This window comes from Lepisma saccharinum, chromosome 30, assembly GCF_977018435.1.
Source record: "Lepisma saccharinum chromosome 30, izLepSacc3.1, whole genome shotgun sequence".
Classification (NCBI taxonomy): Eukaryota; Metazoa; Arthropoda; class Insecta; order Zygentoma; family Lepismatidae; genus Lepisma; species Lepisma saccharinum.
The window spans coordinates 17,261,789-17,287,025 of NC_139258.1; the positions used below are offsets into that span (position 1 = coordinate 17,261,789).

A 25,237-nucleotide genomic window follows, 5' to 3' on the forward strand; every position below is an offset into this window, starting at 1 on the left:
AAGTCACCCCTTACACTCCATTCTTGTCACGGAAATGTTCATATTTTGTATATCTTTTACAATGGTGTACAATTTGATCCTATTAATATTGATTATTTATCATTCTCTCTGTAGTTTTACTCATTAATCTATTCCTAAACATCTTTGCAAATTAATATTTCTATCGGTCAATTGCAATAATAATGTATGATGTTTTGTAATCGCGTTTCCCCCCTTTTTTTAATGAGTGGAAAATTTGAAACAAGGGACATTTTGTACCTAGGAAAGGGACATTGTCCTATTTGATGGTGGCAACACTGCCTCCGGCAGAGAAAACTCGAAAACAGAATCGCGCAGGAAATAGATCGCGAGGAGCAAAATGGCTCTCGTGCCGGGGATTGAGTGGTTAAAGATGAAATGTCACGGTTCGAGCCTTCAACAAAAGCTTCCTTTTTAAAGTCCACTTTAAGCTCAGAGAGGCTAATCAGGACTGGACCTACAATTCAATGTGAACTCCGAACGAGTGTGAAATGTCTCCCTAACGGGCGTAGAAACACGGGATCCCTTCCTTATATGAAGTTATAGGAGGTCAAAGCTTTGAACAGTTCGGCAGTGTAATATTTGAGGCGCTTTTATAGAACTTTAAATAAATAATAATAATAGGTTGTAGTTGTATTATCAGGAGCACCATGCTTCCAGTAAAGTACTCTTCCTCCTCTAAATTTTGTTTCAAATTTTAGAAAGTGTAGTGTAGAAATTTAAAAACACAAAGCTACTCCTTCTGCACGTCTCGATGTGGAGGTAAGGGTTCACACATGCTGATGTGATCAGCACCATGCTGCAACTGTCTTTACCCCTCCCCCAGCCACGTAATAGAGACAGCTCCATGCACCTCAAATCGCGACGATGAGGATGAGTGATCAAATGGATGAAGGAACTCACAAAGAACATCCATGCCGGGATTCGAACCCGGGATCCCTAGAGTCGCAGTGCGCTCTAAGAAAAGGTGAAGGATTATTAAAAGATTTGGTTCTGGCGAGGAAATCATTCGTTTCTCGCTTCGTTAAACAAATATTTGGTTAGGAGACACTACTTTTTTTAATATTCCAATCACTTTTATCTCTCTGTGTGGAAGTTGATCAAATTACAAATAAATATCTCATGAAGGGAGCGCATTAAAAAAACTCGCGATAATCGTAAATCAGAAAATGTCTAGCACTCAAAGTATACTTCAACTGCAATAGTCACCGAGGCTTTTGCAACGCCAACACGTGCTCTTGGTGAAAAAGCACACACCGTCCTCCTCATGTGTGCAATTCAATAGTGGACCCTGTCCAGCGAACAAAAAAAAGTTTCATGCATGACCCGCGTCGCTAACCAAATACAACCACTCCTCCTCCGAAGCCCATAAAGGCTACCAGCGACGGTTCTAGGTCAACACGTATCAAACATTCTGAAGGGAAAGATTAATACGCTGTTTGCCTTTCGCCGAAACTATCGATCCTTGGTACCTGTTCGTGTTTCTGGGAGACAGACGGAAAAGGTCACGTTGGATAGACCGACAAAACAAGCGTCTCTTATGGGCGCATTTCGATTCAAAGTTCTGTTTCGAAAAACAGCAGCGGCTCGTTCAATTGGAATGAAAAGGGTAGGGCCCTGCTTTAGTCGAAAGCATTTTTCTTAACATTTATGCCATGACAAATTTTTTTCCGTGTCAAGTGAAAAATCTTATCTCAAGGATACAATCGGTCCTATGCCCGTAGCATTTTTCTAGCATAACCAACACTCTATATATATATAAATATGGATGTATGTGTGTGGATATTTGTTTGTTCCGGCATAACTCTCGAACGCCTGAAGCAATTTCAACCAAGCTTGGTACACGTATCACTTGCAATCTAGAAAGAATATTATGGGGTAAGACACCCCTGGCACCCCTAGGAGTGGGGTGGGAAGGGTTGACATGTAAAAATAATCGAAAACCACCGATATTAAATTCCGCACAAACAGATATCCGTGATTATGCAATCCCGCACAACGATAGTGTTTCTCGGATTGTCTAACATTCAGGCTGTGTTGCGAAAACAACCGATATTAGTGTGAAATCCATAGTTTTCGTGACACTCCCAATGCGGTTCAACTTGAAGTTCAACACCTATCGGCATGGGGGTGAGAGGGGGTGAAAAATAGCATGCCACAAATGACCTAGATTAGTGTCGAATCCAAAGTTTTCGGAGTCGCTAAGCTAATTGGTGACATTCACGATCACATTTAAAATTAGTTACATTTTACACTATATATATCAGAGGCGTATATTCGGGGCTACTGCGAAGCCCAGACTCAGTGAATTATATACAGAAAAATATATATATCAGAAAATGTGCATAAAATTGTTCATTTCAATAAGAAGATAAACCTGATTTCTTAGAAGTTGGAAACATTGCTTGCTTTCTTTGAATTCGCGAGGCAGCTGACCCAGCGCCGGCGGGCAACTCCACGGGAGGGGGGGGGGCGCACGCTTGACAGGGCTACGATCAATGTTGCAAACCAATTTTTCCCAGCATGTAAATTCCCCAGGATCGGGGAATTTTGGAGCCAAACTGTTACAGGAGAGAGAACAGGGTTGCATATGGCGGGGTCAATGTTGCAAACCAATTTTTCCCAGGAATGGGGAATTTTGAAGCCAAATTATCGCAGGCAAGGGAAAAGTTTGTCATGTGGCAGGGACAAGAACATCACTGAACGCTTGCAGAGGAGTTGAAAAAAAAGTCGTTGACCTTCAAACAACTAGAGATACAGTGGGGAGTAGAAAATTGTTGGCTGAGCGGGAATGGTTTATGAATGCATCTAAAAATTACCGAAATGACAAGGACCAGTTCTGGCCTAGATTGTGTCGAAGTGGTCTTGGTGCGTGGAATTTATTTAGAGGCAGCGTGTGAATACAGCAGTGAGTGGATTGTATTTTTGTGAATGACATGTGCTGTGTCGTGTAGTGAACTGAAATGAGGGACATAATTAACAAGTTGTCTATTCGGCTTACGAATGACGATAAGCTTCAAATCGTTGTGGATGTTCCTTGTATGTCCATTTTATGAACAGATAAGCTAATGGGGATCGGACCTACAGTTAAAGTGGTATCTAAACCACCATGCATCGAACCCGGGACCCCTTAGTTTCAAAGCAACGACGTTACAACTTTGCCAACAAGGAGTACCCGCTTAAAATCGTGAAAATAGGTAGGTTGAAATTTTATTTTTATTCTCCGGCCTACATAATATTTCACAATATGGGCTTCTTATTTATACAAATAAGAATGAATTTCTTGAAATCCTTTCCTTACTGACAGTGTACATTTCCATGTATAATTTATGAGGTATATATTTTTAATCACACAGTTACTCGCCACCCTAAATCGAGTTAAAAAAAAACACCCCCATCAGAAAATTTTTGTCCATTCGAACACTATGATATGGTGCGATAGCCCAGGTTCTTAACCCAGTGTACGCCACTGATATATATATATATATATATATATATATATATATATATATATATATATATACAATCAATGGTTTCACGATCTTATTAAACACACGCTGGGATTACACAGGGAAAAAACTAATACTGATGTGATCCATGAGACTGGACAAACGCGCTTAATTTAAACAGAGAGAAAATACACTGACACGCTAAAACGAACAGAACTGTACTGATAAGCGAGCAACAATTTCGCCTGCAACACGAGCAAAGCGGGACGTCACGGGTCGCAAATACCGGCATCAGCGACATGACTCGCCGTTCTGCAGCCACGCGCTATCTCGGCCTAGAGCGAAAATGAACGCACCTTAGTATCTGCAGTGGAGGGAACTACTTCAAAGGATATATACTACATGTGACTAATCTGTATAACAAGTAAACTGGTTTATTTTTGGACAAACCTCTCATTATTTAATTTTATAAGTTTGAAAATGTTACATTCGATAATTCGTTTAAAATTTATATATAATATATATATATATATATATATATATATATATTAAGTGATTCTGTAACCCGAGTACACGACGCTGGTCGAATGTGAAGAAAGTTTCTGCAGAAGTCCTCTCGAACTGTCGCTCTCCGGGGCATTTCCGATAAACTTTGGGTCCCCACAGAAATTTCTCCCTTTATCTCTCACTCCTCAAGATTCAATCGTAAATTTTAAGCAGCTTAAGCAACTATCAGCCTAGGAATGGTCGCTCCAGCTTAACCCAATTAAATGCGAACGCCGCTCCGATAAAGAAAGACTTAAACCAATCATCCACTTCCGTTCCCGATTTGAGAGTTAACGACTTGTAAGAAGTGCACCGTCGCAGCTAAGGAATCGGATCCTGAGGTGACTTTCTGATGAAGAACCGTTCTTGAGATCTGCGACCTGATTCTGGATTCCTTGCAAGCTGTAAGCTCTTCAGTGGTACAGCTGAAGAGGGGAAAATCGTCGACCCCTCATAGATACTTGATTGTTGTGGTATTTTAAGCTTAAACATATAAGTTACACTAGGAAAAATGCACTGCAGAGAACATATATGATACTTTCGTAAACAGTTAAATGCCATTTAATGACAACGTAACTGTATGGCGTTACTTTTTTAGAGTAACCCCAACTCTGCTTTCATCAGGACTTTTACTGTTTTGAATAAATCTTGAAAAAATAAAATATAAAAAAGGCATTACTTGGCTAAGATGCAAATATGTTCAAGTATGATTGTTTTTGAAAAATATATTTTACAGTTAGAAAGGTATAAGCTCAAAAGTAACCCACTGAAAATTATATAGCATAATAAAGTTGGTGGATGATTTGGTACGGCCAATAAATAACCGGATTAATGCCGTGAAAAAGCGAAATAAAGTGACAGAGCGATGAAACTTACGGGATATGTAGGCCAGGCTGGGGTACGCCACATGTCGCGAGATGAGTTCCAGACCGCGTCGCTAGGTGACGACACTGACAGGGAAGGGAAGTTGTGTATGTGCAATTTGCGTCCAAAGCGCCAGTCAGTTATTCAGTGAGGTGAGTCATGGCGTTCACAGTGTCAGGTGCCACAAAAGAGGCTCAGCGTGGTCCATTTCTCGGTCGCTTCCTCCGGCAGGATGGGAAAATGAACGCTGCTCTGTACTCTGACATCTTGCAAAACGAGGTGAGACCTGCAATCAGGCGCAAGCGGCGCGGCTTCTTGCCACGAGGTGTCATCCTACTGCAAGACAATGCACGACCCCATGTTGCTGGACACACTATGGGCATGATGGTACAAATGGGTTTGGAATGCTTAGATCATCCCCCCTACAACCCTTACCTATCTCCGTGTGACTTTCATGTGTTTAGCCCACTGAAAGCCGACCTGCGTCGAATCCCCTTTGCCTCGGACGCACAACTGCAGGAGGCGTTCTTCCACTGCTGCTCACAGCAGCCACAGGACTTCTGGGACAGGGGCATCAAAACTCTGGTGAAGCGGTGGGTTGCCTGCCTCAACAACGCAGGGGAGTATCCCGATCAGTATTAAAAGGTACATCCGTACAACATTCATTCCCTTTTACTTATTGATCGTACAAAATATTTTGTGAATGTAACGTTGTGCCTAAAAATATTCAAGGTCTAAAATTTAACTTCCGGGATCGAGTCCTAGCATCGTGAGCTCTTTCATCGGTTTCATGTAATCCTCATTCATGCTCAAGTAGTGAATGATTCTCCGTGAACTGAAGTGCTTTTAAACATCACATTGATTGATTGAGTTAAAATTTATGGGTGCGTCGGCAATTAAGGCCATTTCGCACCCTTCTGTGTATACGGGGAAATGTCCCCTTATCTAAAATTCTGACTGAGATTTAAAAAAGGGGTGTAGATAGCCCCTTGGGAAAAACTAAAAGTGCAAGGTTGTAAAGAGACCTGCACGAGACAAACACGACACATTAAAAAGTCAGAACAAACTAAAAACCTCCTTACAGACGGTGGAAGAGTCCAGCTCTTCGCAAAAAAATAAAAAACACGTGATAAAATACAGCTGTCATCACCCAAGAGGGATGACAAACAGCCGGAAAGGTTAAAAGTCTGCCGGAGGTAAGCAAGATCGACACATTCAACGAGAATGTGTCGGATGCTTAAAATAACATTACAAGCACGACACAACGGAGGGTCCAGCCCTTGCAGTAGGTGACCATGCGTGAGACGGCTGTGTCCTATACGCATGCGGGTAAGAATAACGTCTTCTCGCCGAGAGGGACGAGACGAGGAACGCCAAGCACCTATGGTGGGCTTAACAGAGTGTAGCTTGTTCCCCGTTTCCACATCCCACTCGGTCTGCCAAGTGTCAAGAAGGCGACAACGGAACACATTCTGCAGGTCGCTAGCTGGCAAAAGGTGGACGAGAACGTCGCCATCTGCATCAGCAGACTTGGCGGCAGCATCAGCTGCTTCGTTCCCCTGGATGCCCACGTGGCTAGGGATCCAACAGAAGTGTACATCTGTGCTGGCAGATAAGGACACAAGCCGTCTGAATATGCGTTGCGCTACCGGATGCCGGGAATACGGCGAATCCAGAGACTGCAACACGCTGGTCGAATCGCAGCACACAAGGACTTTCTTCAGCCCATTCACGTCTGCAAAGTCCAGTGCCTTTAGAATGGCGTACAACTCTGCCATAAAGATGGAACAGGCAGGATGTAGCGAGAAACTGGAACTTTGAGAGTCTAGGACGAAGGCGCAACCAACTGATTCGACTGTCTTGGACCCATCCGTGTAAAACACATTAAAATTGGGGTGCTTCGCACGAAGTTCTAAAAACCGTTGCTGGTATACAACCATTGGTGTTTCTGCCTTTGGAAGGCCAGTCAGGGAAAAATCGATAGAAGGTGCAGGAAACTCCCAGGTAGGGAGAGGCGGAATGAGTGGAGAGACGCCAGGAAGATCACTGTCAACACCAAGTGCTGACAGGATCTCGTCTGCACGAACACCAAATGGTCTAGTGACACTAGGGTGGAGCCGATACTTAGCCAGCCTACTCTCGTCGGAGATGGTGTCAAATGAAGGATGTGAAGGCATCGAGCGAAGATGGAGGAAGTAGTTCACTACCAGCCGCTGTCTTCGCAGAGACAGCGACGGCTCAGTTGCCTCTACGTACAAACTAGCGACTGGACTCGTACGAAACGCACCAGAGCAAAAACGTATACCATAATGGTGGACGGTGTCTAGGATGCGAAGTCTAGATGGGCGGGCAGAAGAATACACAACACATCCATAATCAAGCTTCGACCTACAGCTCCCCTAGTTACAGCCTCATTTAGTCATCGCCACGCCTTTACTTACGCCTCGCCAAACATTTTAATGGGAGAAAAAAAATTGTTCTTTGGTATAATAAGTTTCTATACTTAAAATTAATACTGTACCCAAACCTATTAATCCTATGTTAATCAGTGCGCTAATTAAATTAGTACTTGCTGATATTTTCCAATAAAAAAACGTCAATCTCGTCTACGTTAAATTTTAGCCTTAGATGCCCCATGTTGGGCGCCATTTTTCCGTGGCCGTACAGGTTACCTAGGTCATTGTCTTTTTTTGATTAACCAAGCGACACAGAGGTGAGGAAGTACCCTATAGAACCACATGTTCCAAATACTAACCTACACTTTACCCTACTACTATACAGTCTCCACCATTCATCTGATAAAATGTTCAAATATTCCATTTTCTTCTACATTACGAAATACAAGGACTCCATTTCATTAAAGATATTCCTATCTCGTCCCAGTCGAAATATATTTCCGTGGGAATGCAACCGGCTTAATTCCAACATTAATAATTGGATTAAAAAGAAAGAGGGTTAACTCACGACTCAGTATTTAAAATGTCGTTTCCCAGGAAAAGTTCGCAACGAAAATTGCAAAAGTCGCTTGGCAGTTTCAACCGACTCCCGTCCCCTACTTAGCCTCGTCTATATGCATATTAAATCTTTACCCACTGGGAAGGGCCTTCCATGAATTTTCATATTCTGGAGTTTTCTTGTCAACCACGTCCGACGCTAGTTAGAATTAATTAAAAACTTCTGACCCGTTTGTGCGAAGAAGCAATAAAGCAGTTCTTGCGTCTTTTGTTCAAAAATTCGTCGAAAGAAAAAGCGAAATTGTGTGGCGAATTCTAATTGATATATCTTACCGTGACATTACCTTCAATTGAGAGGTTACTTGTCTTTGGTTACAAGGAAGGTAAAGTTCCCCGGCATACAGCACCGTGCCATGAAGCCACATAGGGGTTCAGCCATTTGAGACATTTTGAAGGTGATGTAATCAGCACCACGCTCCGGCCGCCTTTAACCGCCAAGATTACTCAAGGTACCCATTGGTTTGAGGCTGGATGAGCCACAGAGACATTATGCTGGGACAGATCACCCACCCCAGGAATCGAACCCGGGTCTCCCGCTTGGCAAGCAGACGCGCTAGCGACTAGACCACCGCGTCCCCTGAAATGCCATTTTGAGTAATCACACCTAAATATCCTCAACACAATCCTTGCAGCTACAGTTTATATATATGCGTGATCACTCATTGTCTGAGGACGTCAAATTCATGTCAAAAAAGTTGGTTGATTTATTTTACTTGCTTTTTTGGCCACTTTTGGCTAATCGCGAAGATGAGGATGGGTGATGTTATAATGAAATTGATGAAGGGACGCGTACGAAGAACAACCATGGCCAGGCCGAGATTAGAACCCGGAGGCGTAGCGTTGTAGTGCATTATGATAACCGCTCCGCTAGGGAGATCGCCAACAAAAATGAAAATAAATTACAAACAGGAACAAAAAAAAAGAACTACACGGTAGCACTTTCCGGTGACTGGTGCAAAAATGAAGTTAAAAATAAACTACCTAAATGTGTTTCCCCAATACAACGCGCCATTTTAAACAGCGAATAAATAGTAATAATATGACACGCACGCACATCTCAAGCGCGCGCGGACGCACGTGTGTGTGTATCACACGTCGTTATACGAAACGAGTTTATTTCGCTATGGGAGCAAGAATCAGTAAATATCGTAGCTTTTGGCCAAGCGCAAAATTTCCTTCAAAACACCCTTAAAAGGGTATCAATACGACGAAATTCTCACGATAGAGTTTTGTCGTTCACAAAGAAATGTGCACTAACAACACCCAAGGTCTCATTGTTTACAATAACGCTTCTGTGCTCAGAACGAAGAGACTATAGCGAGTGGACCAGGCCTATTACTGGTCCGCACCTTTCTTCAGACCAAGCATTAGCGAAAATAGGCGCTGGACAACAGTGTGGCCTTACTCCATCTTTAACTGTGACGTCACTCTAATTACTGATGCGTTAATGCAGCATTCTTTACCCTGCTGAATACAAATTGAGTTGTAAGACGCTGCGTACTTCAACCGGCCAATACGAACTTGTGAACGTATGCATGAAGATCAAGAAATACATTTCATGTCTGTATTTATTGTACGGTTTATTTTTTGGTTTTACTTTTCTGCCACTCTGCATTAACTAGAAACGACGCGGATGATCATTCAAGCATAGAGAAAATTCATAAGCATAACTATTCGTCGTCCACTGCAACTACGAAGTCGATATAAACAGAGATCTTACTGCTTGATGACGGCAGCTTATCCCTATGAACGGCCAGTACATTAATGGACAAGCTGCGAGAAATAACCAATGAACAAGCACTCAAATCATGTGATTTGATTTAACTTCGTTCTTGCTTTGGATAGAGAATCGATATTTATTCTTTTGTGCATGTTATTTGCACATAACTGATATATTCCAAAGAATATAAGTTGAAAACTACCCCTCCCTGCCTGTAAGGTATTTGCAATTTTTATTTCATTTTATTTATTTTAATTTTATTCGCGCTTTTCTGTCACTTTTGTCTAATCGCGACGATGACGATGAATGGTGATATTATGAAATGGATGAAAGGCAGTCACGGCCACCCAGGCTGCCCCCAATCCCTCAATCCTGGAGGGGTACATCAGTAACTCGGAGGGCACGGATTGGACGATCCACCCGTAAGTAAAGATGCACATAGAATTTAATCATTATTTGCGCGGGATATGTATCTACGAAAAACCCTGTTCCACTTTATGCTAAGATGAATTAATTGAGACTGGACCTACAGTTTACAGTGAGATTCAAATATCAGGGCCTGCACCGAGCATCGAACCCCTTGATTACGAAGCGACAGATTTAGTCATTACGCTATCGTGTAGACAATATAGGCATATAGCCCAAAGTGGGCGCCGCGAAATATTCCAATATTTTCACTGAAATGACACTTATTCCAAATATGTGCCTATTTAGTACTTTTTTACAAATAAAATGTTTCTGAATTTGAAATATGTGTTTATTTCTTTAACTTAAGGCAAGCAACCTAACCACACTAACTGAGCGTTGCAAGTGTAAAGCCCGCATCACACGGAACTGTATTTCCAGTAGGTATGCCCTAGTTGGCGCTGGACTGGCTACCAATTTGCTAGTTTTCGCCTCACACGATACTTATCAGCGTACTTGTCGATAGACTTTTGTTCCCATACGAGGGAAGTTGTAATGGCGGCCGCGTGAGATGTAAACAATGATTCACTTCACATTTTTAAAAGCCGATAACTATTCAACCGAGAGGAATAACGTTTCGTATAAAACGTTATTAGGTACAAAACAATGGCGCTGCTTAAATACATACTTTACAACGTTTATTGTACATGTATGGAAGAATATTTTAGTGGTTTCAATTGTAAACCCCGTGCGCACAGCATAGATGGTGTAACTCAACGCGCCTTTCATGCTGTATACGTTATACATTGCTGGAGTAACACTCGGTAACCACACACAAAAGCGCTCCTTTGCACACTCACAGATTATCTTCACATGGCGAAACTTTGCTCTGATTGGCTGCTCCACAGAATCCAGTCGAGGAAAGCAAGTAGCAATTAGAACATGTCCTATTCCTCCAAACCAGTCAAGCAGTCAGCCAGTCGGCCATGATTGCTACCTAGAAAGTTAGTTCAGTGCTTTAGACAGGGGCTTTAGATAGGCCTACATTCTGACTTGGGCGCTGAGGAAAAATCTTGAAACACTAAGGGTGCCGTGAAACAAAAAAGTTTGGGAACACCTGGACGCAATCCACAGGATCTTTTTTCCATGGAGTAGCAACAAAGGTTTTTTATTCAGCAGACGGGGGAGGGACAAACGAGGCATATCCTCCCCCATACAGTTTGAAGTGTTCTTCTTGCACGGCCCATACAATAACTAACATGAATTGGTGTGACTAAAATAAAACTATAAGGTGTGAAATATAAATGAAATTCATTTTCTACGAAGGGTATGGACCCTCTTGACTCCTTCCTTTCCGGGCGCACATGGATACATATACCCAATGTAATCTATGTAACGACCAATGTATACTTGAAAGGGGACATTGCAGAAGAGAATCGTAACGATGAGGATGAATAAGGATTACACGAAAATTGTTATAATGACTTACTCTGACTCAACTGATTGATTCGGTTTACTTTATTTCGCTTCTCTGCCACTTTTGGCTAATCGCGACGATGAGGATGCGCGAAGGTATGGTGTAATTGATGAAGGGACACTGGACCTACCTGGATTTGAAACCGGGACCCCCTTGGTAGCGCTCTGTGCTAACCACTCCGTCACTAGCAAGACTGCAAACTTCAATCTTAATGGCTACAACGATTAATCAGTCTTAGCCCGTTCTTAGAATTGTGTTGCATTTTCTGTATCAAACAACAAAAGTTTCCAATATATAACAGGGTGTCCACCAAAATAACAAATCTACAATTCTTGACTACTGCTTGACCTCTTTTTCGTTCCTCTTAACCTTCATTTATTCGCCCTCTACTTAGGTCAAGTTGAAAATTAGCAATTAAAGAAACAAATTAATGAAACCCCCTACCAAAAGACCAGTTAAGATGAAAACTGAAGCTGTACTTACAAGAGAATTCGACTAGTTTTATCTATTAATACATCCTGGACTGCATTTGGCAGACTAGCGAGGCTATGGCGTCTGGACTCACAGCCAGTATAATCTTATGTGGAGCTCGTGTTGTCCCTATATATTTGTGATTGTCAGTTTATCCATCTTACCTCACCACCATTCATCCTCATCTTCGCGATTAGGCAAAGGGGAAGAAAAGAGAATTGAATCAGTCAGTCATTGTGATAGAAAAAGTGTTGACCACAAGTAACAGGTGGCGCAAAAGTCATCATCCTATTTGAACTGACCTTTATTTTGACATCTTGTTGTTTATACCAGTAGTGTTTTGCCAGTTAAATAGAAGGTACTCACGAAATTTATTGTGTGCGAAAATGAATAAGTATACCGCACAAGAACGTGGAAAAATTGTTACAATAATTTTAAGGAATAATATATGTGATAATTTTAAGGAATAATATATGTGTTATCTTGACACAACGAGAATGTACACGACATTTTCCCAATCGTCCAGCGCCTACACCGCAAACCCCCGATTTGACCGCTCCAGATTTTTTCCTTTGGGGATATTTGAAGTCATTGGTTTATGTGAATAAGCCAGATACGTTACAGCAACTAAAGGGCAATATTCAGCTTGAAATTGAAAACATTTCCCTGCAGATTCTTTCCAACACCACCAACGCAATAAAAAGAGCCCACATTTGTATCAATTCGAATGGTGGTCATTTATTGGATGTTATCTTTAAAAAAATTGAGGACATAAAACTTGCAAGTATCAATAAAAGTTTAACACAAAAAAACTACTTTGTTTAATTTAAAACCCAAGCTATAGGCTAAGAAAATCAGGTGATGTCTTTTGCGTCACCTTGTATAATTTAACTTTTTATCGACTTCTTGACTCGTAGGCACCCTGTATATTTAATTGTTTCGCACATGTATTTTCCGATTTGTTATTACCCTCTGCTACAGAAGGTATAATTTCCTTTTTGGGGCCAAAATAACAATAAATAATTCACATGCCCGTTCCATTCTTTCTCCTGACAGAGATAAATCAACATGGTCCGTACGAATGTGGTTCTCCCCCACAGCCTTCGAAGGCCATTCACCACGGATATCGATTTTGCAAGAAGCGAGATGGTTCTCCTGCTCCAAGGAAACGCAGCTGACAAGGGTACCGTCAAAAGGCAGGCCCCTGCCCGTGACAGGCCTCCAACAGGCGTCTCCACGCTGGGAATTCTGGCGCCGATGTACTCAATGGTTCATCCACGGGGCTTTTGATGTAGTTCAGGAAACACTGCAGTTGCTATCATGGACGTCCGCAGGATTTTTTCCAGGGGGGCAAACAAGGCACATTTTCTCCAAAAATAGTTTTGTTCCCTAAAAAAAAACATTCCTTAAATTTGAATATATGATGTTCATGCAATAATTAACATATATTATTGTGGCTAAAATGGGGGTTGCCATGGAAACACGAAATAGCCCGAGGATACTTTTCTAGTGGGAGTAATTACAGTTACATCTCAAGCATCGGCTTATGATTAGACCCTGGATTTTTTATGTAATATGAAAGTACAAAATATGTACATAAATATGTAACAATAACTGATAAAATATGTACCTAAATATGTATTATCAAAAAGATATGTAGCTAATTATGTACTATCAAAGATTATGTAATATTAATAATAATCGAGTATCCAAAGCTAGATACTAATTTTTAGGACATAAGTTGTTCAAATTTATAAACTCACAAAGCACAGGAACGTGTACATATTTAAGAAACCAATTTTGTCAACTATTTTGCAACTTTTCACATTGCAAATTATTGTCGAATATATGTAAATATCCCAGTGCGCTCTTTGTAACTTTCGAAACAAATTGTAAAATATAGCGTCTACAGAGAGAACAATCGAATGAAAATACATAGCTACTTTTGTACAAGGAAACATATTGTGCAACTCTCTACTTATGGTAAGTAGCTTTCTTGTCCACCGATGTCAAGTTTCTACGTGCTTTGCCTCATCTTATAAGCGAAATGAACATAATAAGCAGAAAGGGGGGGGGGTCAACTCCAGCAACTTTCGATAAATAACGGTTCCCGTACTTTTTCTCTTCAGCCTGCCATTCTACATTCAATTTTAGGAGACCCTAAGCACTAGGCATCTCATTCATTAGAAAGTTGAGCTACACAATTTCTTCATCATGTTTCTCAGAGCTTAGGTAAAAAATACCGAAATATGTTCTTTTATGTAAAATATGTAATATCCTGGGCCTGGGAAATATGTACAAATATGTAACAAAACTTATCATGTCAGTTACATAATTCGTTGACCTTTTCCTGTTCAGGGTATATATCTAGAAAGGAATACAATATGTAATTACATACAAATCTTGGCTTTACTTATGATATTACAACACACACACTCGTCATACAATGCAGGGTGGCCACTCTAGGACCATGATAAAATTCAAGTATAATTCCGGTTTTCAAGGCGAACTTTCAAAACATTCAAGGTTATACAAGCAGATTTCAATCTTACGTATTGCCGCCTCTTACCACTTATACACACACACACACAAATATATATTAACAATATAACGGGTCTGTACGATTCCAATGTATCCAAAAATTCTAATTCAATTCAATTGAACGGTATGTATATTTAATTTAAGATGCAGAGTTTACATTTGCCATTTCACATACTCAGACTAGAAATACATCTACAAACACAAGTCACAAAATGTTATGGGACATACGACTTATTATGTAAGACTTAATCAACTAATCAACCTCAAGATATCATATATAGCACTATGTCAGATAGATTGTTCTGCAAAGAACACTAACAAACCAAACGGATTGAAAGAATTTTGTTTCATTTTCCAAGCAGCTCCCTTTTCTATTCCTTCCTCGATAAGAGTAAAACTTAAAACTGTAAAAAACTTGCCTCGGCGCATTAATAAACATGCATAAATTCAATGGGATTTAGATTAATAAAAGTTGCAATTTTTCACGTCTACGGAGAAATACTGAAGCAGACTTCACGCAGAATTCCCGGTGAGTAGACACCCTGGCAATGTAAATATCACTGTCTGCATGATAAAGATATGTCCGTAAAAATAAGCGGGACGTTACACATCGAAAATGCCGGCATCTGCGCTATGCCTGCAGTCACGCGCTATCTCGGCCCTGAGCCAAAATGAACGCCCAGTGTGGGTGTGTGTGTATGCAAGCACATCCACGTCAAAGTGCCCCCGAATCTTATTTCTTTTTAAAAGTAAATACATATGTAACTTTTTCTATCTTGTGAGTGGACACTGAGATTGTCATTTGGATAATAAATTCACGTATCTTAAATAATTAAGTTAGAAGGTAGAATGTATTTTACATATTGTTGCTTTAACATTTAGATTTAGGCCGTGTCCGAAAGGTGCAAGACCGTACTTGAAGCGAGCATCCTCCTAGTATGGTCTTGGAGTGCGGTCTTCAAGTCGTGGACTGGAAGTGCTGTCTTTCGAATTGCACTTCGACTGCAGCGCCAAATACGACCAGTACAGGGTGGGAAATAACCTTTTGCTAGGGGTCCACAGTAAAAAGTAACAACAATTAAGAAATTATGGTAATACCAAATGCTTACTACGACAATCGTGGTTACAAAAACAAAATTTAAAGTTAGTATGTCCGCCGTTTGCTTCTCTCACAGGCAAATGATACCCAAGACCTTCTTTGGCGAAGTGGCATTGACTTCTTCAGCAGTTCAGAATGGCCGGGTGCATCACCGGACTTGAATGCAGCAGAGCACTTTGGGGCTATTCTGAAGGATGCAGTTGAGTCCTTGATGATAGTGGAACACAGACTGGACCGCTATTCCCGGCCAACACTCCTTGCACATCTGGAACAAGTCCTCCGTGACATGGAATACGGACTTGTTTGTGAATCTCCTGAGCTCCTACCCTGATCATCTTCGTGCTGTGAGAGAAGCAAACGGCAGACATACTAACTTTTAATTTTGTTTTTGTAACCACGGTTGTCGTAGTAAGCATTCGGTATTACCATAATTTCTTAATTGTTGTTACTTTTTACTGTGGACCCCTAGCAAAAGGTTATTTCCCACCCTGTAGATAAAACTCAGTACTCGTTGCTTTCCTCGCCGTTTAAACACTTGTTTTTCACAATAGAAATCACATAGCATTTTCAAATGCTCGTACACATACATTTCCACACATTAGAAGAACTATAACTAACAACTTGCTGGACAATAACGTATATCTACTTGTGCTGCTCGCTTTCTATCTCCGTGATTTTAAACAAATGAACAACGAGTGTGGAAACCACGTGACCTAGTCACCAAACATCTGTACTGCACGCTGTGTACTTGCGTACTTTTGTTCTTGGTGCTTTCGAACTGTACTAGGTGACGTCACTTCCGCTAAGACCATACTTCAAGTCTGTACTTTGTAAACTTCGTACAGAGCCATACTTTGGTCTTGTCTTGTGTCCCACCCTTGCCACCACAAAACAATTAATTTCTTCTTTAACTGAACACATCCCCCTCAATACCACTAGAATATTCAAAGGTCAATTACCTTCTCTCTTTGTCCTAAATAATATATTTTTCATCACTTGACAATTCACAGAAATTAAAATAAATTTCTTATTAATTAAGAGAACAGACAGCGTTTAGTCTGTTCCATCCGTGGTACAAAATTGTTCACTTACAGCTACAAATGTGAGCAAGTATTTTAAGGGTAGTTATGTTTAATCAACAGAGTTAAGTTTTACATTCATTGCACAGAAACTGTAAGGACAATGCTGCTTAACTATCAGTAGAATAGCTACTTTAACATCAAAAATTTAGTCCATGTGTCCCAACCGTGATAATGGAATGCCTCAAATATCCAGGAGTAGACAAACATTAACATAAAAAAAGACAAAAATACTGTACGATGTGCACAAATACTTCAAATGCATTTGTTCCACTAAAAACTGCTTTTGCAGAATCCACAACTAATTTCCAAAGAAATTCTCTAACAATTACACTTATGAAAGATACTTCCATACAAAGAAAAATCTTCAAGATTTGCTACCTTTCTGTTTCAAAATAAGTACACACAGTTAATGTTAATAACAAATATATAACACTACCAGTTAATTTGCAATGCTGGAACATCCTCCACAAAAATTAAGGTGATAAATGCAGGCTTGACCAGGACTCCAACCTAGGTCTCAACTAACTGAGAGCTAGCTCTGGCATGGTATGTCAGCCATTGTAATAAAAAAAATGGAGGACAGAAACTAGGAAATCAATCACTCCCATATGCATGCACAACAAAAGTGCCTTCTGCTATTACTTCAGTAAATTACCCCCAATTTAAGTAAAATGCATTGCAAATAAATTACTTTTCCCAACCCCAGCAAGAGTTCCAACTGACGCAAATTGTTAATCAATATGGAAATGAATACTAACCACACTGCGAAACAACATATTATTGTGTTTTGTTTGGCGTATTCAAGTGAAACACGTCCCTTATACAAATCAACATGTGAATGTAACGGTTTTATATCTTCTATATATACAATATACAACAATGCCATTTACAGTAACACATTAACAATCGAAACATTTTTCCTTTTTTTCATTCTTTTATTGTTATGCCATCTATTGTTGTAGTTAAAGCCAACAATTACACATCCCCTAAAATTCTTTGAGCTGTTCTTTCGAATCGTATCGGTATAAATTTCATAATATGCACAATTAAAATTTTGTGGTCGTTTATAATCACGGAATGTGTTTTGTGGACATGCTGTATATTGTTTAAAACTGATTCATAAATTACATTAATTAGGGCAACTATATCATGGCCGTTACTACTATAAAAACAGTCACGATCATTTCTTAACGGTAGTTGCACGTCATCGAATCCAAGGTGCACCTAAATTTTCAAACATCTAACCCCCCACATATAAATATATACAACATAAAAAAAGGTAAAGTGTTCCCCTGTGCTTAGCACCATGCAATGAAGGCGTATAGGGGGTGTGGGGGTAACGCCCCACACTTTCTTGATCCGGTCGTGAGTGGGGGTGATGTGATCAGCATCACGCCCCTGACCGCCTTTACCCCCCAGGGTTTCCCCCAGGTACCCATGTTATTCAACGCTGGGTGGGCGCCGGGGCCGCTTCCATCGTTAGAAAAGTTCCCGGATTTGAACCGGCCGGGGATCGAACCCGGGACCTTGAGCATGGTAGTCAGACGCATTACCGACTGAGCCACCGCGGCCACTGCAAATTTACAGCTAACACTAACTGAAACTGTTAGAAAAGGCAGCAGCAGATTAGAGCCAATCTAAGCAGGTCGAGAAGGTGTTCAATAACTTCAATGACTTATTACCGTCCATGTTCTTATTCGCTCTTACCTTTGCAACTTCTAAGTATTTTGGCTTTTACCTTTGTGACATAAAACTACAGGTTTATGGCACGAAATAAATGGTTTCATTAGTGGGAAGGGGGAGGTTACTGCAACACCAAGTGCATGGGTGTTACAGATGAAGGCGGCACTCCAATATGACAGGTTATAACCACTGTGCAAATTAAGCTTTTTGCTATGAGGGGTGTTACCCATGTTCAAAAAGCAATAGTTTAGTTTTCTTACTGGTAACATATACACACTCTGTGGTATTTGTTATTTCATTTCCAGGGGTAGGATTTTTTGGGTATACAAATTTGAGACCATTGGTTATAAACTAGATCACTAGGACTTAGGATAACATTTACACGTAATTTAGGAACATTTAGGAACTTATACAAAAGAGAACTATCGAACTACTGTAGTAGAGCTCAAAACATTACTAAATTTCTATTGCCAAGTTCACACTTAATGTCCATCAAACAATGCACTACATTTTGAAACAGAGGTACAGAGAAGATAATAATATATAGTGCAAGAGATTTAGTCATAGTGCAGAGAATGTCATTACATATCGCAGAAGAGATGGGTAGGTTTGTTACTTAATGATAACGATCTTTTCTAACCAACCATTCCTGCAGTCGTCGAGGGATATCCTGCATAGCTCGACTTAACATGTCTACAGGAGTTTGAGTGACTCTACAGTTGTAGCAGGTCGAGTCCAATTGATCTGTGAGTAAATCGCCCAGATTCCTATGGACATGTTACGTCGAGCTATGCAGAATGTCCCTAAACGACTGCAGGAATGGTTACTTAGAAAATGCTGTTATCATCTAAGGTAATTCCATTTCAAATCAACCAGTGCATAAACCTTTTCATGTCATGGATTTGGCTAAATTTTGGTATACATGTTTCTTATCATAATTTTTTTTATTTTTCATGTTGCCGGTTTGTGAATTATTGAAATTTGAAAATTGCCCAAAAACCGCTCACTGCTGAAACTATAAATACAATTTGCAAGAGACTTGTTTCAACTATAGGGCTGGGCATGGTCTCATTTTAAAGCTCATGATGAGGGCTTTCATTTCATATACAACATGCTTGGTTTTTGGCAAGAAACAAATTTTGAAAGTTGTTTCAAAATTTTATTTTACAATTTCTAAAAAACGAAATTTTCAAAAATTTTACACATATTGGTACACATCTACTGAAGGTTCAGTCAAAATTTCAAGGTGGTATCTCTTTGGTATCATGAGTGAGAGACAGTTAAAGCTCAAGTGTGAGTTATCCCTTTCATGCAGTGACTTGTTTACACCTGCTCTCCTATCCTTCTTTGTCCAACTCAGAGTGTGTACATCTCAGTTAACTTCTGTGCTGCGAGTTGTTTGAAACTTGCTTTATTAGTGTCTTCATTTTTTTAAAAAAATTACTGTTGTATTTCTTTGAAGAAAAAGGGACACTGGTGTAGAAAAGATCTGAGGAATGTGGCAGCTTGGATGATTTCTTTAAATTACGGAATTGAAGAAAACATGAAAATTTGGGGAAGGATCCTTCAGGGCCAGATGATGCAGTAGTTGTAGTAACCAAGATTCAGATATGGATGTTGATACAGGGTTCAGCCACTTGAATGCCTCTTTGATCTCTCTTGGTGAGTCTCCAGTGAGTAAGAAGAAACTGAAGAGTTCGAAAAGGTATTGCAGAGAAAAGATAATGAAAATAAGTAATACTTATACCAAATCCCTTTTTAATGCAGCAGGTGATAAAGATGAAGAAGAATGCCACTGTAGCAATTCAGAATTAGAAACCTTTGAGCAACTTACAGAGATTTAAAACTCCAAATAAAAGTAAAGGATCATAATTTTGTCTACTTTGCCCAAAAGTTGGTCATGTGAAAAATTGAAAAGGAGTTTGGTGTTAGTAATTACATAGCAAGGAAAGCAAAAAACTCGTCAAAGAGAAGGGAATTTTGTCCTCACCTGACCCCAGACTTGGAAAAACTTTAATAGAAGAAACAGCCTCATTAGTTAAGATTTTTACTGCTGTGATGAAGTTAGCAGGCAAATGCCTGGCAAGACAGACTATGTTTCTGTGAGGGATGCAGATGGTAAACTTATCCACATTAAAAAAAGATTGATCCTGGGAAATCTGAGAGAAATATTCAGACTTTTTAAATCTAAATACCCGCTACTTAAGATTGGGTTTTCAAAATTTGTAGAATTAAGACCAAAGAGTGCCTAATAGCAGGACCCAGTGGTACCCATACTGTATGTGTTTGTACCACTCATCAGAATGTTAAACTAATGATAGCTGGAGTGATGAAGTTTGTATGTATGCTTCTGTATTTATAATGTGGTTAGGTATGTAAATTATGTTAGCTTAAATCATCGCATGGTCTTGAAATGAATTCACTTTTTATATTATACCAAAGAGAAACTACCTTGAAATTGAAATTGAAATTGACTGAACCTTCAGTAGATGTGTACCTATCTGTGTAAATTTTTTGAAAATTTCGATTTTTGGAAATCGTAAAAGAAAATTTTGAAACAACTTTCAAAACTTATTTCTCACCAAAAAAACAAGCATGTTGTATATCAAATGAAAGCCCTCATCATAAGCTTTAAATTGAGACCACGTCCAGCCCTGTAGTTGAAACAGGTCTCTTGCAAATTGTATTTAAAGTTTCAGTCGTGAGCAGTTTTTGGGCAATTTCCAAATTTCAATAACTCACAAACCAGCAACGTGAAAAATAAAAATAAAATATTTTCTATATTTCAGATGATAAGAAACGTGTAAATCAAAAATTAGTCAAATCCATGACATCAAATTCCAAAATTTATTTTTTCCTTGCTTGATTTGACATGGAATTACCCTCACGTCTAATCCTATACTCAGCTCTCCAGTGGTAAAATCATGATTAAATCTCTTGCAACTATTTATTCTCTGCTCTGTACCTCCACTTCTAAATTTCCCATCCTTTTGAGACACCCTTATGCAAATATGTTAAAAATACAAACGTACATCAACAAACATGAAACGATCTCCAGTTAAACATATGTACACCAAAATAGCATGTTGATTTGTTTTTCACCTCAGAAGATATCGTAAGTAATTTGTTATTACAAAATAATGGATGTGAAATCATCAATTTGAAAAAAATACATCCAACATATAGCTCATGTATCAGTTACTCAAGAATCTTTACAGTCAGAAAAAAAATATCAAAGTGCTTACGCAGTTTGCATTGGTAACTAAAAAGTAGAAACAACTTGTTGGTCGAGGGCTTAAACACAAAGTATTCAGATCATGAATCTGTAACACTAACCACTCATCTAGAAATATGGTAACATTTACAAACCATAAAAACTATTGTCAGGGGGAGGGAAGAATATGCCTCCCCTGCAAAATATATTTTCCTTGCCCTTCCCTAGAAAAATTCCTGTACTGTAAACGTTCATTGTTACCTGGGTATATACATTTTTTATTATGTTACTTCGCTTTTCTGCCACTTTTGGCTAATCACAAAGATGGGAATGAGTGATGATAAGTTGGAATTGATGAAGGACACTTGCAAAGAACACCCATGCCCAGGCTGGGATTCGAAACAGGGACCCCTTAGTGTCGTGGCACGATGTTCTAACCACTCAACAGAGGTTGGCATACATGAAGAAGTAAGTGGGATATTAAAAAAAAAAAAAAAAAAAAACCTTCATTTTTGCCTTGGGGAGTTCTCCAGAAAGAGAGCATAGACGCCGCCACATAAGGGCAAGGGGGGCATTTGTTCCTCCCTGGCTTTATCCTGAATGTTCGTTTTTGTTTCTGCATGACAGTGAAGATGACAATGGCAAATCTCCAGAGAAGTACGTTCGAGTTCAACAAATTTGTGAGCACACTGTCATGATACCAACACGAGCTCGCTGCATTTCACGGAAACATTATCGTGAAATTTACCCATCAGAAAGTGTGAAGACAGTTTACTTCCATATGTAGATAAGGTTTAGCATAGCACTCTCTCAGCAAACATAATTTTCCCTAAGCACTGAATATGTGGCAACAGTTCCGTATATCGGAAACACATTTCTTCATTTTTACAGAAGAAACTACTTACGGAAATGAGTTTCTGCAAGCTTTAAAACGTTCGTCGAGGTATCACTGTCAGTGTTTCCAACCCCTTTTTTTCAACTATGCTTGCCTAACTGAACAAAACCTAACCTAAGCTTATCGGAAATGGTTCGTGGGGCTATCCATCAGCTACCCGTGCATAATGTACAATTTGCACGGGTGATGAACATTATAGTAGGTATTCTTCGGTGAAGAGGGTTGGAAACACTGCATAACTACAATGTGAGTCAAGACGTGGCCACCATATTGTGGGTTAAGGAAGCAAAGAAAGGAATCAACAAAAATCACTCTGTATGTGAGAAATTGTGTTTGTTTTCGTGTAAAAAGCATAAAGGCACCTTGAACTATGTTCTGCAATACACAATTGGTAAGTACGAACCATGTGAAACACAAAATATCGGATTTTAAAGTGTTTCCGATATACGGAACTGTTACCGAATACGTTATATCCGATCTAGGTTACACCTGTTACGACAAATTTCTTAGGTTTCTTTAGTTCACTATTCAAGTTGTAACTATAAATCTTTCAGAAAATGAACACCTGTCATGGTCTTCAGTTGAGTAAATTTTTGTGTTTCAAATCTTGTACTGACTGTATACAGGGCACTGATAAAAGTGTAAGAGTGATATTAACCCTTTCCAGATGAGCGACAGGCGTAGCCCACTGCTACCCATTCTATTGTGAATGAACGATAGGAAAAATCAGACAGTGTTGCTTGTGCATATGTGTTGTAACAACATCTCTCAAAAATCCAACCACCAGATGTCATTTTCCTTGCTGCTGAATTTTACTTGTACCCATGTCGAGTTATGTTGCACTTTTGTTTACATTCTTGAGAATAGCATTGAATAATATATATGCACATTGTGGAAATATTTTACAAGGGTTCTCCTTTAGATTTCACATTTAGTGGTAACTTCAATTCCAAGAGGACATTTTTTAAAATTTTTGGTAAATGTCTGTTATATCGGAGACACATTGAAATCTGATATTTTGTGTTTCGGATGGTTCGTACTTACCAATTGTGTATTGCGGAACATAGTTGATGGTGCCATTATGCTTTATACACGAAAAATAACTTCGATTTTTCACATTATGAGTAATTCTTTTGGTTCCTTTCTTCCGTTGCGGAACATACAATATGGTGCGCACAGCTGTGGATCATCACGTGTCGTGCTTATGTTTTGTCGATTTGGAGTGGGTATACAGTGTTTCCACCTTCTTAACCGAAAAATACCTACTTTCACAAACCATTGACGGATAGTCCCAAAAACCATTCACGATAGCCCCACAAACCATTGACGTATAGCCTCAAAAACCATTCACAATAGCCCCACGAAACCATTAATGATAGCCCCACAAACCATTAATGATAGCCCCAAAAACCATTCATGATAGCCTCACGAACTATTGATGGATAGCCCCACAGACCTTTTCTGGCAAGGTTAGCACAGTTAAAAAAAAATTCTCGTAAAAAAAAGGCACCTTTGAAAACACTGGTGACCGCGGTGGCTCAGTCGGTAAAACGTCTACCATGCTAAAGGTCCCGAGTTCGATCCCCGGCTGGTTCAAATCCGGGAACTTTTCTAAGGATGGAAGCGGCCCCGGCACCTACCCAGCATCAAATAACATGGGTAAATGGGGGAAACCCTGGGGGTAAAGGTGGTCAGGGGCGTGATGCTGATCACATCACCCCCACTCACGACCCGATCAAGAAAGTGTGGGGCGTTACCCCAACACCCCTTTTTTTCCCTTCATGTCGTGGTGCTATGCACAGGGGAACACTTTGCCTTTTTTTTTACCTTTACCTTTGAAAACACTGGCAAGACCGCATGACTTTCAACGCTCGTGCCATTTGCAGGTACATAATGTCGTCGCTTTGCACAAAATGCAAGTTTATTATATCCAAAGTGCTTATTTCTTGTTGTGCAGCATTCTACAGTGAGAAAATACCTCCACGGACTTTCAAAATGCTACAGAAACTCATTTCCGTAAGTAGTTTCTTCTGTAAAAATGAAGAAATGTCTCTCCGATATAACAGACATTTACCAAATTTTTCATTTGGGAAAAACTCCATATTTTCAGGTCCATCCTTGACTCAACAGCCCATGAGAAGCAGGGCCTACATAACGATTACTGGCCTCACACCTACATACCGAGGTGGGAGATTATCCAATCAGTTACAGGGGAAATGTAGTCAGAACGATGAAACCACAGTCGTTGTAGGCTTTCTATGCCCATGTTATGATACTCATCCATAGCTCTGAAATTTCCTGACGATGGTGGGTTGCCATTGGTCCATTACACAGGCCAAGATCTCAGGAGAAAAGTTGTTATGCTTCCCTCAGGAGACTTGAACCAGAGTATGACATCTTAGACGGCACAGCCACAGTGGAGGAACATTGTACTTCACATAAATTGCGTTAATGTGAGCAGTCAAATTTAATGAATCACTACAATCTTACTACAGATATTCTCAAGGTCTGGCTACTTTATGCTGGATGATTTTTGCAAGATGCATGTGTTGTGACTTACAAACGGACATTTGTTTGAAGCAAGATTTGTGAAGCAGTTACCAGGGCAACACGTAATCAACATGGAACGAGTTATGGATACACCTCTCAATGTGGTGTATTGAACCTGCTGCTTGTTTGTAAATGTCTGCTATATCAGAGACATATTTCTATCGGATATTTTAAGTTTCAAATGGTTCGTACTTACAAATTGTGTATTG

At 39.8% G+C, this 25,237-nt stretch overlaps 2 protein-coding genes across 2 annotated transcripts in view; one reads left to right on the forward strand and one right to left on the reverse strand.

Annotated features, from left to right (window-relative positions):
- The window catches only part of Dmtn (transmembrane and coiled-coil domain 2 protein Dmtn), a 303,501-nt gene that overhangs the window by 276,354 nt on the left and 1,910 nt on the right, over positions 1-25,237 (reverse strand). The window lies entirely within an intron of this gene.
- LOC145981745 (histone-lysine N-methyltransferase SETMAR-like) lies at positions 5,037-5,519 on the forward strand. The gene has a single exon (XM_083115151.1). It carries the CDS (start codon positions 5,037-5,039, stop codon positions 5,517-5,519), a length of 483 nt encoding a protein of 160 aa, XP_082971277.1.